General features: G+C 42.2%; 1 protein-coding gene across 2 annotated transcripts in view; it reads right to left on the bottom strand.

The window, feature by feature from the left end:
* The window catches only part of ADAM9 (ADAM metallopeptidase domain 9), a 99,348-nt gene that overhangs the window by 30,538 nt on the left and 53,600 nt on the right, over positions 1–15,210 (bottom strand). For both annotated transcript variants that reach the window (XM_033171315.1, XM_033171314.1), the window contains exons 16-18: positions 14,234–14,417; positions 13,954–14,034; positions 8,019–8,124 (exon numbers count right to left, since the gene is read on the bottom strand). In XM_033171315.1, coding sequence (XP_033027206.1) covers positions 8,019–8,124; positions 13,954–14,034; positions 14,234–14,417 — 371 coding nt within the window. The remainder of the gene's footprint in view (positions 1–8,018; positions 8,125–13,953; positions 14,035–14,233; positions 14,418–15,210) is intronic.

Below are 15,210 nucleotides of genomic sequence, written 5' to 3' on the forward strand. Positions count from 1 at the left end.
GTTGTTCCATATCCAGTTCTAACTGTAGCTTCTTGTCCCACATAGAGATTTCTCAGGAGACAAATGAGGTGATCCGGCACTCCCATTTCTTTAAGAACTTGCCATAGTTTGGTGAGGTCGACACAGTCAAATGCTTTTGCGTAGTCAATGATGTAGATGTTTTTCTGGAACTCTCTAGCTTTCGCAATTTGGTCTCTGGTTCCTCTGCCCCTTCGAAATCCAGCTTGCACTTCTGGGAGTTCTCAGTCCACATACTGCTTAAGCCTGCCTTGTAGAATTTTAAGCATAACCTTGCTAGTGTGTGAAATTAGCGCAATTGTGCGGTAGTTGGAGCATTTTTTGGCACTGCCCTTCTTTGGGATTGGGATGTAGACTGATCTTCTCCAGTCCTCTGGCCACTGCTGAGTTTTCCAAACTTGCTGGCATATTGAGTGTAGCACCTTAACAGCATCATCATTTAAAATTTTAAATAACTCAACTGGAATATCATCACTTCCACTGGCCTTCTTATTAGCAGTGCTTTCTAAGGCCCATGACTTCACTCTCCAGGATGTCTGGCTCAAGGTCAGCAACCACACTACTTAGGGTATACGAGACCTCCATATCTTTCTGGTATAATTCCTCTGTGTATTCTTGCCACCTCTTCTTGATGTCTTCTGCTTCTGTTAGGTCCTTCCCACTTTTGTCCATTATTATGGTAATCTTTGGACGAAATGTTCCTTTCATATCTCCAATTTTCTTGAACAGATCTCTGGTTTTTCCCATTCTGTTGTTTTCCTCTATTTCTATGAATTGCTCGTTTAGAAAGGCCCTCTTGTCTCTCCTTGCTATTTTTTGGAAATCTGCATTCAGTTTCCTGTATCTTTCACGATCGCCCTCGCATTTTGCTTGCCTTCTCTCCCCCGCTATTTGTAAGGCCTCATTGGACAGCCACTTTGCTTTCTTGCATTTCCTTTTCATTGGGATGGTTTTCGTTGCTGCCTCCTGTATAATGTTATGAGCCTACATCCATAGTTCTTCAGGCACTCTGTCCACCAAATCTAAATCCTTAAACCTGTTCTTCACTTCCACTGTGTATTCATAAGGGATTTGATTTAGTTTATATCTTAGTGGCCCAGTGGTTTTTCCTACTTTCTTCAGTTTAAGCTGGAATTTTGCTATAAGAAGCTGATGGTCTGAGCCACAGTCAGCTCCAGGTCTTGTTTTTGCTGACTGTATAGAGCTTCTCCATCTTTGGCTGCAGAGAATATAATCAATCTGATTTCGATGCTGCCCATCTGGTGATGTCCATGTGTAGGGTCGTCTCTTGTGTTGTTGGAAAAGAGTGTTTGTTATGACCAGCTTGTTCTCTTGACAGAACTCTATTATCCTTTGCCCTGCTTTGTTTTGAACTCCAAAGCCAAACCTGCCAGTTGTTCCTTTTATCTCTTGACTCCCTACTCTAGCATTCCAATCCCCTATAATGAGAACATCCTGCTTTGGTGTCATTTCTTCATTTCTATAAGGTGTTGTAAGTCTTCATAGAATTGGTCAATTTCAGTTTCTTCAGCACCGGTAGTTGGTGCATAAACTTGGATTACTGTGATGATAAAAGGTCTGCCTTGGATTCGTATCGAGATCATTCTATCATTTTTGAAATTGCATCCCAGTACAGCTTTCGCCACTCTTTTGTTGACTATGAGGGCCACTCCATTTCTTTTACAGGATTCTTGCCCACAGTAGTAGATATGATAGTCATCCGAACTGAATTCGCCCATTCCTGTCCATTTTAGTTCACTGATGCCTAGGATGTCAATGTTTATTCTTGCCATCTCATTTTTTACCACATCCAGCTTTCCAAGGTTCATGGTTCTTACATTCCAGGTTCATATGCAATATTTTTCTTTACAACATTGGACTTTCCTATCGGTTCCAGGCATATCCGCAACTGAGCGACCTTTCGGCTTTGGCCTAGCCGCTTCATCAGCTCTGAATCTACTTGTATTTGTCCTCTGCTCTTCCTCAGTAGCATGTTGGATGCCTTCCGACCTGAGGGGCTCATCTTCCAGCATCATAACTTTTATATCCCTGTTGTCTTTGTCCATGGATTTTTCTTGGCAGGGATACTGGAGTGGCTTGCCCGGTCCTTCTCCAGGTGGATCACATTTAGTGTAAACTCTCCGCTATGACCTGTCCATCTTGGGTGGCCTTGCATGGCATAGCTCATAGCTTCCCTGAGTTAATCAAGCCCCTTCGCCACGACAAGGCAGTGATCCATGAAGGAGGAGCTCTTGGTACAGCAAACTAAATACGACATAATAGGCATCACTGAAACCCGGTGGGATGAGTCTGGTAATTGGAATGTAGTAATAGAGGGATACAATCTATTTCAGAGAAATAGACCAAACAGGAAAGGAGGAGGAGTGGCGTTATATGTCAGGGATGTGTATACCTGTGAAGAGATCCTGGATTTAAAACTTGAAAGCCAAACTGAGAGTATCTGGGTCAAAATTAAGGGAGAGAAAAATAACAGTGATCTCATTGTGGGAGTTTACTATAGATCCCCAAGCCAAACTGAGGACACAGATAATGCCTTCCTGGAACAGATGACCAAGCATTCAAAAGGAAGTGAGATAGTAGTAATGGGGGATTTCAACTATCCTGATATTTGTTGGATGTGAAACTCAGCCAAGAGCATAAGGTCAAACAGATTCCTCACTGGCCTTGCAGACAATTTCATTGTCCAGAAAGTGGGAGAAGCAACAAGAGGATCAGCCATTTTAGGTGGGAGTGATCATTCTCTTCTGGAGTTTATTATACAGTGGAAAGGAGCAACCAAGCATACTAAGACTCAAATTCTAGACTTTAAGAAAGCCGACTTCAGAACGTTTAGGGAAATGCTGGGTGTGATCCCATGGTCAGCAATACTAAAAGGGAAGGGAGTTTATGATGGATGGGAGTTTGTTAAAAGGGAGATATTAAAAGCACAACTTCAAGCAGTACCAATGAGACGAAAACATGGAAGGTGCCGAAAGAAGCCAGGTTGGCTATCTAAAGAACTTTTAACTGATGTAAGATTTAAAAGGGATATGTACAAAAAATGGAAAAAGGGGGAAATCACCAGAGAGGAATTCAAACAAATAGCCAGCACGTGTAGAGACAAAGTCAGAAAAGCTAAAGCACAGAATGAACTCAGGCTTGCTAGAGAGGTTAAAAGCAATAAAAAGGGCTTTTATAGGTATGTCCGTAGCAAAAGGAAGAAGGAGGAAACAGTGGGGTCACTGAGAGGAGAAGATGATGAAATGTGAACAGGGGACAGAGAAAGGGCAGAACTCCTCAATGCCTTCTTTGCCTCAGTCTTCTCCAAAAAAGAAAATGCCCGACCTGAAGAATATGGAGCAGATGATTCAGCAGGAGAAACACAGCCCAGAATAAGTAAGGAGGTAGTACAAGAATACTTGGCTAGTTTAGATGTATTCAAGTCTCCAGGGCCAGATGAACTACACCCAAGAGTATTAAAAGAACTGGCAGAGGTGATTTCAGAACCACTTGCAGTAATCTTTGAGAATTCCTGGCGAACAGGTGAAGTCCCAGCAGACTGGAGGAGGGCAAATGTTGTCCCTATTTCAAAAAGGGGGAAAGAGAGGACCCAAACAATTACCTCCCAGTCAGCCTGACATCAATACCAGGAAAGATTCTAGAGCAGATCATTAAGCAAACGGTCTGTGAGCACCTAGAAAGGAACGCTGTGATCACTAAAAGTCAGCATGGGTTTCTGAAAAATAAGTCATGTCAGACCAATCTGATCTCATTTTTTGAAAGATTAAAAGCCTGGTAGAAGAAGGGAACGCTGTGGATGTAACCTATCTTGATTTCAGCAAGGCCTTTGACAAGGTGCCCCATGATATTCTTGTAAAGAAGCTGGTAAAATGCGGGCTACACAATGCTACCATTCAGTGGATTTGTAACTGGTTGACTGACCGAACCCAAAGGGTGCTCATTAATGGCGCCTCTTCATCCTGGAGAGAAGTGACTAGTAGAGTGCCACAGGGTTCTGTCTTGGGCCCAGTCTTATTCAACACCTTTATCAATGACTTGGATGATGGGCTTGAGGGCATCCTGATCAAGTTTGCAGATGACACCAAATTGGGAGTGGTGGCAAATACCCCAGAGGAAAGGATCACACTTCAAAATGACCTTAACAGATTAGAGAACTGGGCCAAAGCAAACAAGATGAATTTTAACAGGGAGAAATGTAAAGTACTACACTTGGGCAAAAAGAAATATGAAAGGCACAAATACAGGATGGGTGACACCTGGCTTGAGAGCAGTACATGTGAAAAGGATCTAGGAGTCTTGGTAGACCATAAACTTGACATGAGTCAACAGTGTGATGCAGCAGCTAAAAAAGCCAATGCAATTCTGGGCTGCATCAATAGGAGTATGGCGTCCAGATCAAGGGAAGTAATAGTACCAGTGTATTCTGCTCTGGTCAAACCTCACCTGGGATACTGTGTCCAGTTCTGGGCACAACAGTTCAAGAAGGATACTGACAAGCTGGAACTTGTCCAGAGGACAAAATGGTCAAAGGCCTGGAAACGATGCCTTATGAGGAACGGCTTAGGGAGCTGGGTATGTTTAGCCTGGAGAAGAGAAGGTTAAGGGGTGATATGATAGCCATGTTCATATATATAAAAGGATGTCATATAGAGGAGGGAGAAAGGTTGTTTTCTGCTGCTCCAGAGAAGCGGACACGGGGCAATGAATTCAAACTACAAGAAAGAAGATTCCACCTAAACATTAGGAAGAACTTCCTGACAGTGAGAGCTGTTCGGCAGTGGAATTTGCTGCCAAGGAGTGTGGTGGAGTCTCCTTCTTTGGAGGTCTTTAAGCGGAGGCTTAACAGCCATCTGTCAGGAATGCTTTGATGGTGTTTCCTGCTAGGCAGGGGGTTGGACTGGATGGCCCTTGTGGTCTCTTCCAACTCTGATTCTATGAATAAAATCATGGGACTGGGTTTGATTTATGTTTTAACCCATTCATTCCCCTCTTTATTCTTCCCTTGAATTTTGTGTCATTCCTTCTTCCAACGGAACTTTAGGATTGTAGGCTGTGTGTTTATGAGAGTCCATGTGCGTGAAATGTTTCAGAATTCTTAGTACCTGAACTAAACTTCAATTCCCAGGAAATGGGGGAAGGGTGGCAGTTAAGCTAGTATAAAATTGGTATCCCTGTTTCCTAGTTCTCTTTCAAAGAGCAAAAGTGAAAAGCAAATGTTTTAGTACTACTCCCTAGTTTACCTCCCTAAACCAGGCTGTGATGGACTTGTGCATTCTGATACGCCAGCTGAATCCCAGTGGACTAGTACAAAGTGTGGGTGTACTTGTTGATGTACAATTAATTGGGTCAGAACAAAACTTATTGGTGCCAGAGTGAAAAATCCAAACAATACCTTCTTCTTGTGATAACCCTGGAGCACAGGATTGCCCAAACTCCAGTGAAAGGAATAGGAGCTGCACATGAGGATAGCACTTAGACACAGAAGAGAGAGAGAGAGAGAGAGAACACTGCAGAGAAAGAAGCTAACACAGTGTGATGCAGCAGCTAAAAAAGCCAATGCAATTCTGGGCTGCATCAATAGGAGTATGGCATCCAGATCAAGGGAAGTACCGTACTAGTACCACTGTATTCTTTAAGTAGGGGCTTGACAGCCATCTGTCAGGAATGCTTTGATGGTGTTTCCTGCTTGGCAGGGGGTTGGACTGGATGGCCCTTGTGGTCTCTTCCAACTCTATGATTCTATAATTCTATACAATGGTATTTGTGTTTTAATTGCGTCAAAGGATACTGTGCCAGTCTTTCCCTTGTGCATAATACCCACCACAAGAATCCACAACAAAAAGTCCAGCAGCCCATCAATCTAATGTCTTCTCCAAGAGAAAGTATAGTATGACCCCCTCAAAAAAATCACCGCTAAAAATTGTCACCAACCTTTGTAGGGAATCGGGTCTTCAGGAGCAAACAAATCTTTATAATGTATCTGGGAGCATCTTCTATAGTGCAAGACCTTTGAGGGAGGGGTTGCTTTTTTGTATGAATTTAATACAACATGCAGTACAGTGTCTGTGCTCAAACAATAAACAATAAGTTTAGTGGCAATGTTGCAATATTATTCTAAGACCCTAAAAGCCCTCCTTCACCAGTCACACATCTGAAACACAGCGAGTGTGGGCAACATGCAGGAAGTCCCTTGTTGTGCATGCAATTCCTGGCTTGGGATTTTGCTTTGCTTAAAAAAAAAAAAACTGGTTGCCATTACTTAACAGAACAGCAGTCAAAGAAGTAGCAGCCTATCAATGTGAAGATACAGAAGAGATATACAGTATAAAGAAATCCGGACAAATGTTGTGGAAATATGTGCCATATGAAAGGGCTTTAGTGATGATAATCTGGTGTTTTCCTTTCTTTCCCCTCTTCCCCTTCTCCATGTCCCCTTTCTTTTCTGCCTGGGCTTTGCTGCTTATAGTTTACTGTCTCTATGTTATGTGCAAGAATAGTGTCTGTATGCTTAAAGGCTCATTAAAAATCCAGCTGGGATGGAAGTCCACAACTTGCCTAAGAAAAACATGCCTAAGGAAGAGGACTAGTAAAAATGTTTTAAAAGATATTGTTGGAGAGTAATTTTGTGGACTTGTTATTATGGAATTCATATCCCAGCTTTTCTCCAAAGAGCATGAGTCCATACTTCTCCCCTTCTCAATGTTATCCTCATAACAACCCTGTGGGGTAGGCTAAGTGACAGCAACTGGCCCAAAGTCACCCAACACGCTTCATGGCTGAGTTGAGATTTGAATACTGGTCTCTCCCAAGTCCTTACTCTAACTGCTTCAATTGCAAAGGTGTTATTGTAGCTGTCTCTTTGTATTTTTCATGCTTCCTCATTTGTTTGTGGGGGTTTTGAAGTTGGCACAGGAGAGTGAAAGAAAAATAAAGATTCTTGCCTTTGGGAAAAAAACCAAAGATCAGAAATTGGGAACTCCAAGGCCATAAATTACAACAAGTTTTGAACTATAAGTACTTGGGAATGGCGGTCCAGGCTTCAGGATCCAACAAAATCCATATAAATTCCACTGGGAAAGATCTGCAAACTGCATTCTCAAATTCTTTAGAACCAAAAGAGGTTTTAATGTCCCCGTGGCCCTAAAACTATACAAGACCAAAACATTGGCTCAGCCAATTTAATTTAAATTTTAAGTCTTAAGCTGTTTGCTGTATATTGTTTTAAATGCCTATTTTACTTTTGTGAAAGCCGTCCTAGGTGTGCCTTTTGAGCTGGTTTATAAGCATAATAAACAAATGAAATGAGTGAAAACCTTCGAGACAGACTGTGGTGTACACATTTTTTTATCACTGACTTTAATTTTTGCTTCTTATTGCCATTCAGCTCCCACCTTACAATTTTCTCCTGCATATACCTGCCAACTAAGAATTCACTTCATGCATCTAACAAAGCAGACTTGAGTTTGCTTAAGTCATAATGAATTTGTTGGACTTTGAGGCACCACAAAATTCACTGGTTATTTTTCCACATTTTTTCAAAATAACACGTGCATGAATTTGGAATGGTCATAGCTCAATTACAGAGCACCTGCTTTGCATGCAGAAGATCTCAGGTTCAGTCCATGGCATCTCCAAGGATCCCTGGCTGAAATTCTGGTGAGCTACTACCCATCAAGCAATACTGATCTAGGTAGATAAAGCAGCTTCCTCTGTCCCCAATGGCTTTTGCAAAAAGTTGGCCCAGGAAAAACAAAAGCTCTGGAAGTTGTAAGATTCTCCCCACCAATCCAGAGGCCCCAAGTTTCCAAAGGCTGGTTATCCAAAACCCAAGCTCCTCTTCCCATGGAAAACAAAACCAGAGAGGCACAGTAAGCCACCACCACACCAGCCAAGGAGGACTTAAGCTACTTGGAGCAGCTGTCACTTCCCAACTTCCAGGTGTCACCAAAGACAGGAAGTTGTGCGGTTCAGGTACTTGCCGTTGTATGGAGGTCCACTGTCCAGACTGCCGCCATATCCTTTGGCGTCACAGTAGGGAGGGGCCCATCCCGGGTGACAGTGGCAGTTCTTATTGCTATTGCACACCTGTTTGGATGAAAAGCAGCAAGCAAACAGTGAAAAATAAATGCAGTAAGTGGACAAAAGTACAAAGAACATACATTACTCATATTGAAATACTGCCCCTCAATGAGGCCAAACTTTCATCAGTAAAACACCACACATCCACATTCCACACTGCTTCACACATTAAACCATGGGTCATAGCTGTCAACCTTCCCTTTTTTTGCAGGAAATTCCCCTATACATTTCCCGCAAAAAAGGGAAGGTTGACAGCTATGCCATGGGTAGGCAAACTAAGGCCCGGGGGCCAGATCCGGCCCAATCACCTTCTAAATCTGGCCTGTGGACAGTCCGGGAATCAGCATGTTTTTACATGAGTAGAATGTGTCCTTTTATTTAAAATACATCTCTGGGTTATTTGTGGGGCATAGGAATTCGTTCATATTTTTTTCAAAATATAGTCTGGCCCCCCACAAGGTCTGAGGGACAGTGGACCGGCCCACGGCTGAAAAAGTTTGCTAACCGACCCATTCATTAAACACTTGCTTCTGTCTGAGACTCAGGAAACATCATGACAGGAAATGAGGTCGCCATCGGGGGTAGCGGTGGAACTGACGATTCACCGTGCTAGAGAAGAAACAATTTTTTTAAAAAAAAGTTTAGTTTCTTCTCCCATTGTTGTTGTTGTTCAGTCGTTCAGTCGTGTCCGACTCTTCGTGACCCCATGGACCAGAGCACGCCAGGCACGCCTATCCTTCACAGCCTCTCGCAGTTTGGCCAAACTCATGTTAGTAGCTTCGAGAACACTGTCCAACCATCTCATCCTCTGTCGTCCCCTTCTCCTTGTGCCCTCCATCTTTCCCAACATCAGGGTCTTTTCTAGGGAGTCTTCTCTTCTCATGAGGTGGCCAAAGTACTGGAGCCTCAACTTCAGGATCTGTCCTTCTAGTGAGCACTCAGGGCTGATTTCTTTGAGAATGGATAGGTTTGATCTTCTTGCAGTCCATGGGACTCTCAAGAGTCTCCTCCAGCACCATAATTCAAAAGCATCAATTCTTCGGCGATCAGCCTTCTTGATGGTCCAGCTCTTCTCCCATTAGGTTCACAAAATGTTTAGGGGTTTGCATACCCCTGCGTCCCCCCAGGAAAAAAGCACCGAGTAATACCATAATATTATATATCAATGAAAAGATAATATAATGAAGAATGTAATGCAATGACTTTTATGAATTATTATTTATTATAACAGCAGTCATAAAGAAGAAACCTGAAACACATAGAAAAAATGAGATATACAAAAATTCTCACCATTTCAGTTAATACTTAGTTGCGTAACCTTTAGCTTTAATTACGGCCTTACAACACCTTCTCATGGAGTGAACCAAGTTTTTTAGTCCTGCAGCTGTTATAATGTGAAACCAATATTGAATTATTGCCTCTATTAATTGGGTTTTATTACTGGGTTGCTTCTGACTAGCAAGTTTCTTTCGTCGGCTCCATAGATTTTCAATTGGGTTAAATGTCTATGCTATGTATTTTGGGGCATTTACATTCCCATTAATGACGCAAATTCTGCCCACACCTTTTGCTGTCATACAACCCCAGATCATAACACTATATGGGTGTTTCACAGTAGGTGCAATGCAAGTAGGATGTAAATCTTCTCCAGTTCTTCACCTCACATATTTCATTCCAAGCAAGGATATTTGGGTCTCATCACTCCAAATAACACTGTCCCATTGTTCTGCTGTCCAGTTAACATGGGTTTTAGCCCAGTTTAATCATTTCAACCTTTGTTCGAGAGATAACAATGGCTTTTTCCTTGGAATTCTAGCATTTAGACCATATTCCTGCAGTCTACGCCAAACAGTCCTTGCACTCAACTTCACATTACATTGGCCCATGTCATCTTGTATAAACCCAGATGATTTTCTTCTGTCATGTAGCCACAGTTTCTCAGTTCTTCTATTGTCACTTGCTGTTGTGAACCTTTTCCTACCTTTACCAGTCTGATTTTGTAGTCTCCTTATGCCTCTTCAAAAATCTAGAAATGCCATCTTTGGTTAAGTTTCCACCAATTTTTCTTCTAATTTCTTCATAAATGTAGCCTTGTTCACTTAACAGTACTATTTTACATTGCTTTCTGGGTGACCAGTCAACTCTTTGCACCATTTCTTTAATTACATTATGTTTTACAAGCTCACTAAATGAAAGAACACAAAAAACCAAACCAACTTGATAGCAATCACACACCACACTGACAAATGTCCTCCTCTCAGCTCCAGTACGTAACATCAGTAGCTGAATTCTACTGTGCACTTAATTGAATCACTGCCTAAACAAAAGGGGGCTTAGAATGGGGAAGGATGAAATTCTCTCTTTGGGGAAGAATATCTGCTGTAAAGATGAACGTGCTACCTAAAATGTTGTTTTTATTTCAAACCATCCCAGTGATCAGAGGGGTGGGTCACTTCAAAGAATGGCAACAAGTATTATCAAAATTTATCTGGCGGGGGGGGGGGAATCAATAATCAAATACAAGCTTCTAAAAGATATAAAAGAAAGAGGTGGTTTCTCTCTGCCAGATTTGAGATTATATTATGAAGTGTCCCGTCTATGTTGGTTAAGGGACTGGATTCTGTTGGAGAATACAGATTTATTAGACTTGGAAGGTTACTGTCAGGGAACAGGCAGCGCCCAGTGGGGCGGTGCAGGGGCTGTCAGGGGATAGATAGCCCCAGCACCGCAGGGATAGCAGGGGAATCCACAGCGGGAGCGACAGGCAGGAAAGCAGCCCAGCAGAGAGGGGGCGGGGGGATGCTCCAGAGACCCAACACCCACTCAGTGGGCACAGACAAGAGGGAGCAATGACAGTTCCGTTGCTCCAATTACGTAGGGGCGTCAAACGTAAGGAGGGTAGGAGAGTGGGGGTGCCCAAGTTCTTCTGTTGGGGGCGCTCCCAAAAAGCGCCACTTCCGGGATCTGAAAGTGACTAAGCTGGTCATGGACTTTTGAGCTCTGCACTGCACATATCTGCACAATAAAACCGGTAAATATACGGGACCTGAGTCAAGCCTCTTTACTCGTGAGAAACCACAGAACCCTTACAGTTACAATAATAGATATGGATGGCATGCATATTTATGGTATGATAAAGTGCATAAAGGATTCCTGAATCACACAATAAGAAAATCAATTTATGAGGTATGGAATAAATATAAAACATTATCGGAACGTAAAACCCCTTGGTGGCTCTCCCCAATAGAAACAATAGTGGTAAAGAAGTTAAATATGAAAGGAAAGTGGGCCATGTATGGAGATTTACTGATAGAGATAGGAAGTCAATTAAGATTAAAAACATTTGAAGAAATAAAAGAGTTATTGATGGATTGGTTGCAATATCACCAGGTAAATGATGTGTTTAAGGAGGATAAAAATAAAAATCATAGAATCATAGAATCATAGTTGGAAGAGGCCACAAGGGCCATCCAGTCCAACCCCCTGCCAAGCAGGAAACACCATCAAAGCATTCCTCCAAAGGAGACTCCACCACACTCCTTGGTAGCAAATTCCACTGTCAAAAATGGTTTTGACACAGTAAGATCTAGGTGTGAGATAGACTTACTGGATGGCAAGCGGAAAATACTTTAGAAAATTATTACTGGAATTGCATACCAAAGATGAAGAGGTTATTGATGGATTGGTTGCAATATCACCAGGTAAATGGTGTGTTTAAGGAGGATAAACATAAAAATCATAGAATCATAGAATCCTAGAGTTGGAAGAGACCCCAAGGGCCATCCAGTCCAACCCCCTGCCAAGCAGGAAACACCATCAAAGCATTCCTGACAGATGGCTGTCAAGCCTCTGCTTAAAGACCTCCAAAGAAGGAGACTCCACCACACTCCTTGGTAGCAAATTCCACTGTCAAAAATGGTTTTGACACAGTAAGATCTAGGTGTGCGATAGACTTACTGGATGACAAGCGGAAAATACTTTAGAAAATTATTACTGGAATTGCATACCAAAGATGAAGAGGTTAAATCTGTGATGATACACTGGCCTAAAGATTTTGGATATAATATTTAATTAGAATCATGGGAAAGGTTATAGAAGGAAGGTATTTACTTTATTGCATGCAGTGCACTTAAATAAAATGTTATGAAAATGATGTATAGATGGTATTTAACACCAGCTAAACTTGGCAAAACTAATGAGTGCTGGAAATGGAAAGAAAAGGAAGGTATATTTTACTATATGTGGTGGACTTGCAAAGAGGTAAAGGCTTTCTGGGAAATGATATATAATGAGTTAAAGAAAATGTTTAAAAATACTTCTGTTAAAAAACCAGAAGCCTTTTTATTGGGTATAGTGCGTGAAGAAATACCAAGGGAAGACTGTTTATGATGCAACAACTGCGGCAAGAACTCTTTCAGCCCAAAAATGGAAGCAACAAGAAGTACCAATAAAAGAAGAGTGGCAGGTGAAGATGATGGACTTTGCAGAACTGATGAAGCTGACAGGAAAAATCCAAAACCAGCAAGATCAAGCATTCCAAAAGGATTGGAGCAAATTTATACAGTATTTGAAAGATTATTGTAAGCAATTAACATCACTAGCAGGGTTGTTTGAAGACTTGTTATGAGAAATTCTCTACCTTTCTATATTTATTTAAAGTTTGAGTTATTTTGTAATGCAGGGGTCAGCAACCTTTTTCAGCCCTGGGCCAGTCCACTGTCCCTCAGACCTTGTGGTGGGCCGGACTATATTTTTTAAAAAATAATGAATGAATTCCTATGCCCCACAAATAACCCAGAGATGCATTTTTAATAAAAGGACACATTCTAGTCATGTAAAAACACGCCGATCCCCGGACCATCCACGGGCCAGATTGAGAAGGTGATTAGTTTGCCTACCCATGTTGTAATGTGTGTAATTAGAATTGGAAAATGTACAAAATGCAATGATATAAAGGTTAATGTTGAAAGCCATGAGGCGGGAGGGAAGGAAGTTGATAGGTTCTAAAGAGCTAGGGACGTAAAGTGGAGTGTTATGATGTGAACGTATATTATAAAATGGAAAATAAATAAAAAATATATATATTGTGGAAACCTAAGCAAGTTGTGCTTCCTTTTTCTGATTATTTGGCTATAACTTTTGATAGAATACAAATAATGGAACAAACATTAAATTAAATTATATTTCCATTGATATATAATTTTATGGTATTACTCAAAAAGAAAGTGGTGTTATGAGCCATCAAACCTCAGAAATTCACTTTTTTCAAAAGGTTCCCACAATTTTGGCCACTAGCGTAGTATGTTTAGTGTTATGGTTTTAGTCTTATTGTAAGTTATTGTAAGTTTAAGTTAAGTCTGCTGCAATTGGATTTCTTATGCACTGTGCCAATTCTGAAGATATATGGATTTGTGATTATTATGCTCATTTACCTTCAGTAGTAAAGCTCTGCTGGATGAATTGCCTCCCATCTATTTTTGGGGAATCCTGCAATGTGTTTCAGTTTTTGCTAACTACCTTGTATATGTTGGAGTCTGCTCTGAATCAATATGAGCAGTACCAAATAAGAAGCCATGTCCACCCATCCAGCCCCTGACATAATGCAGGTGGATAAGGGCAGAGCAACAAAGGAACAACCAGAAGCTTGAAGGGAGCTCCCAACTGTTCCTTTGCTGGAGCTCCTACCTGTCCATCATTCAACGGACACCATGTCTCCCTCCAGCACCTTCTGAAAAAAGGGGAAAGGAAGGCCCAAGAGAGGAGGCCAGAACAAAACAAAGCATCAAGCCAGCGATCCCTTGGAAAAAGCGCTGCCTAGAAATCCGGCGTGCTTACCCCTCGTCCATTGCACTGATGCTCTGCATTGCAGCTGTAACCCAAAACAGAGACATCGACACATTGGTAGTGCTTACATATCTGAAAGAAAGGACACACACAAATTCATTATGATTGGGACTGTAAACCTTAAATTCAAGTAAGTGAGGTGTCTGCCCAATCTTAAGTTTCATTTCTAAAGCTTTCCTCACAGATCAAAATCCCCTCTCTTGCAAATGAACTGTTAGGATTAACAAGGAAAACTCACACAATGGTCCACCTGAGAACTTTCCTGATTTACCTTTCCAGGGGCACATTTGGTGCCTTCGTTCACCATCCCTGGATCTGGTACGTCTGATCCTAGCTGGAAGTCCACACCCCAACAGGTGTTACCTTGGATGGGAGACTTGATAATGGCAGGTTCGATTCCAAAGACAGGAAGGGTTTGTACATTCTCACATTGTAGTTTCCCACACATGGCGTTCCTGTGGCAATATGGCAACTTAAATCACTGACAGTTAATTTCTGAAAGTATCCACAGATCATTATCGACTTAGCTTTTTTGAGGCTTAGTAGGATTAAAGGAAAGTATACCGTACACTCCTGGATGCTAATCCTGGGCTCAAGCATCATATGGAAAACATCTGTTTGTGCAAAACGTATTAATGACAGAGTGGGTTTGGCAAAATATCACGCTCCTCCAATGAAAGGATGGGGGAGAAATGCATGTCCCTAATCCAGGGGAAGTCAAGATGGTGCCCTCCATACATTTTGCACTACATTGGTCCCACTCAGCATGGCCAATGGTCAGCAGTGCTGGCAGTTGTAGTCCAAAACATCTGGAGGGCACCGGGATAGTTATCCCTGCCCTTATCTATCAAATGCAATATGAATGAATATGACGGGGCAGCTGGGGCCCATCCACCTGGGAAAGTGAGCTCATCTAGGAGAAGAAACACTTATCCTAAGCCTCTGCTTGAGGCTCAGCACTAAACATTGGATGGCACCTTGTACACCTCCTTCAGGCAACTATTGCAGCCCATTTGGTGCCAAATACCTTGCTCTGCTTGGACCACATTAGCAAGGCCGAGAAAGGGGGTCTTGTTATCTGGGCACGTACCAGCTATTAGGCAGGCAGGCAGGCTTAGCAGCCGAAACAAAGGCCCGCTACATCTCTTTGGGGCTTCCCACTGAAGTCCTCTCCAGGCAGGGACGTCTTTTCTATTTGGCGCTGGGCTCAGGCACCCAGCAGCAGGAGTCCGGGAACAGCTGCGCCAC

The sequence above is a fragment of the Lacerta agilis genome, chromosome 15 (assembly GCF_009819535.1).
Source record: "Lacerta agilis isolate rLacAgi1 chromosome 15, rLacAgi1.pri, whole genome shotgun sequence".
Lineage (NCBI taxonomy): Eukaryota > Metazoa > Chordata > Lepidosauria > Squamata > Lacertidae > Lacerta > Lacerta agilis.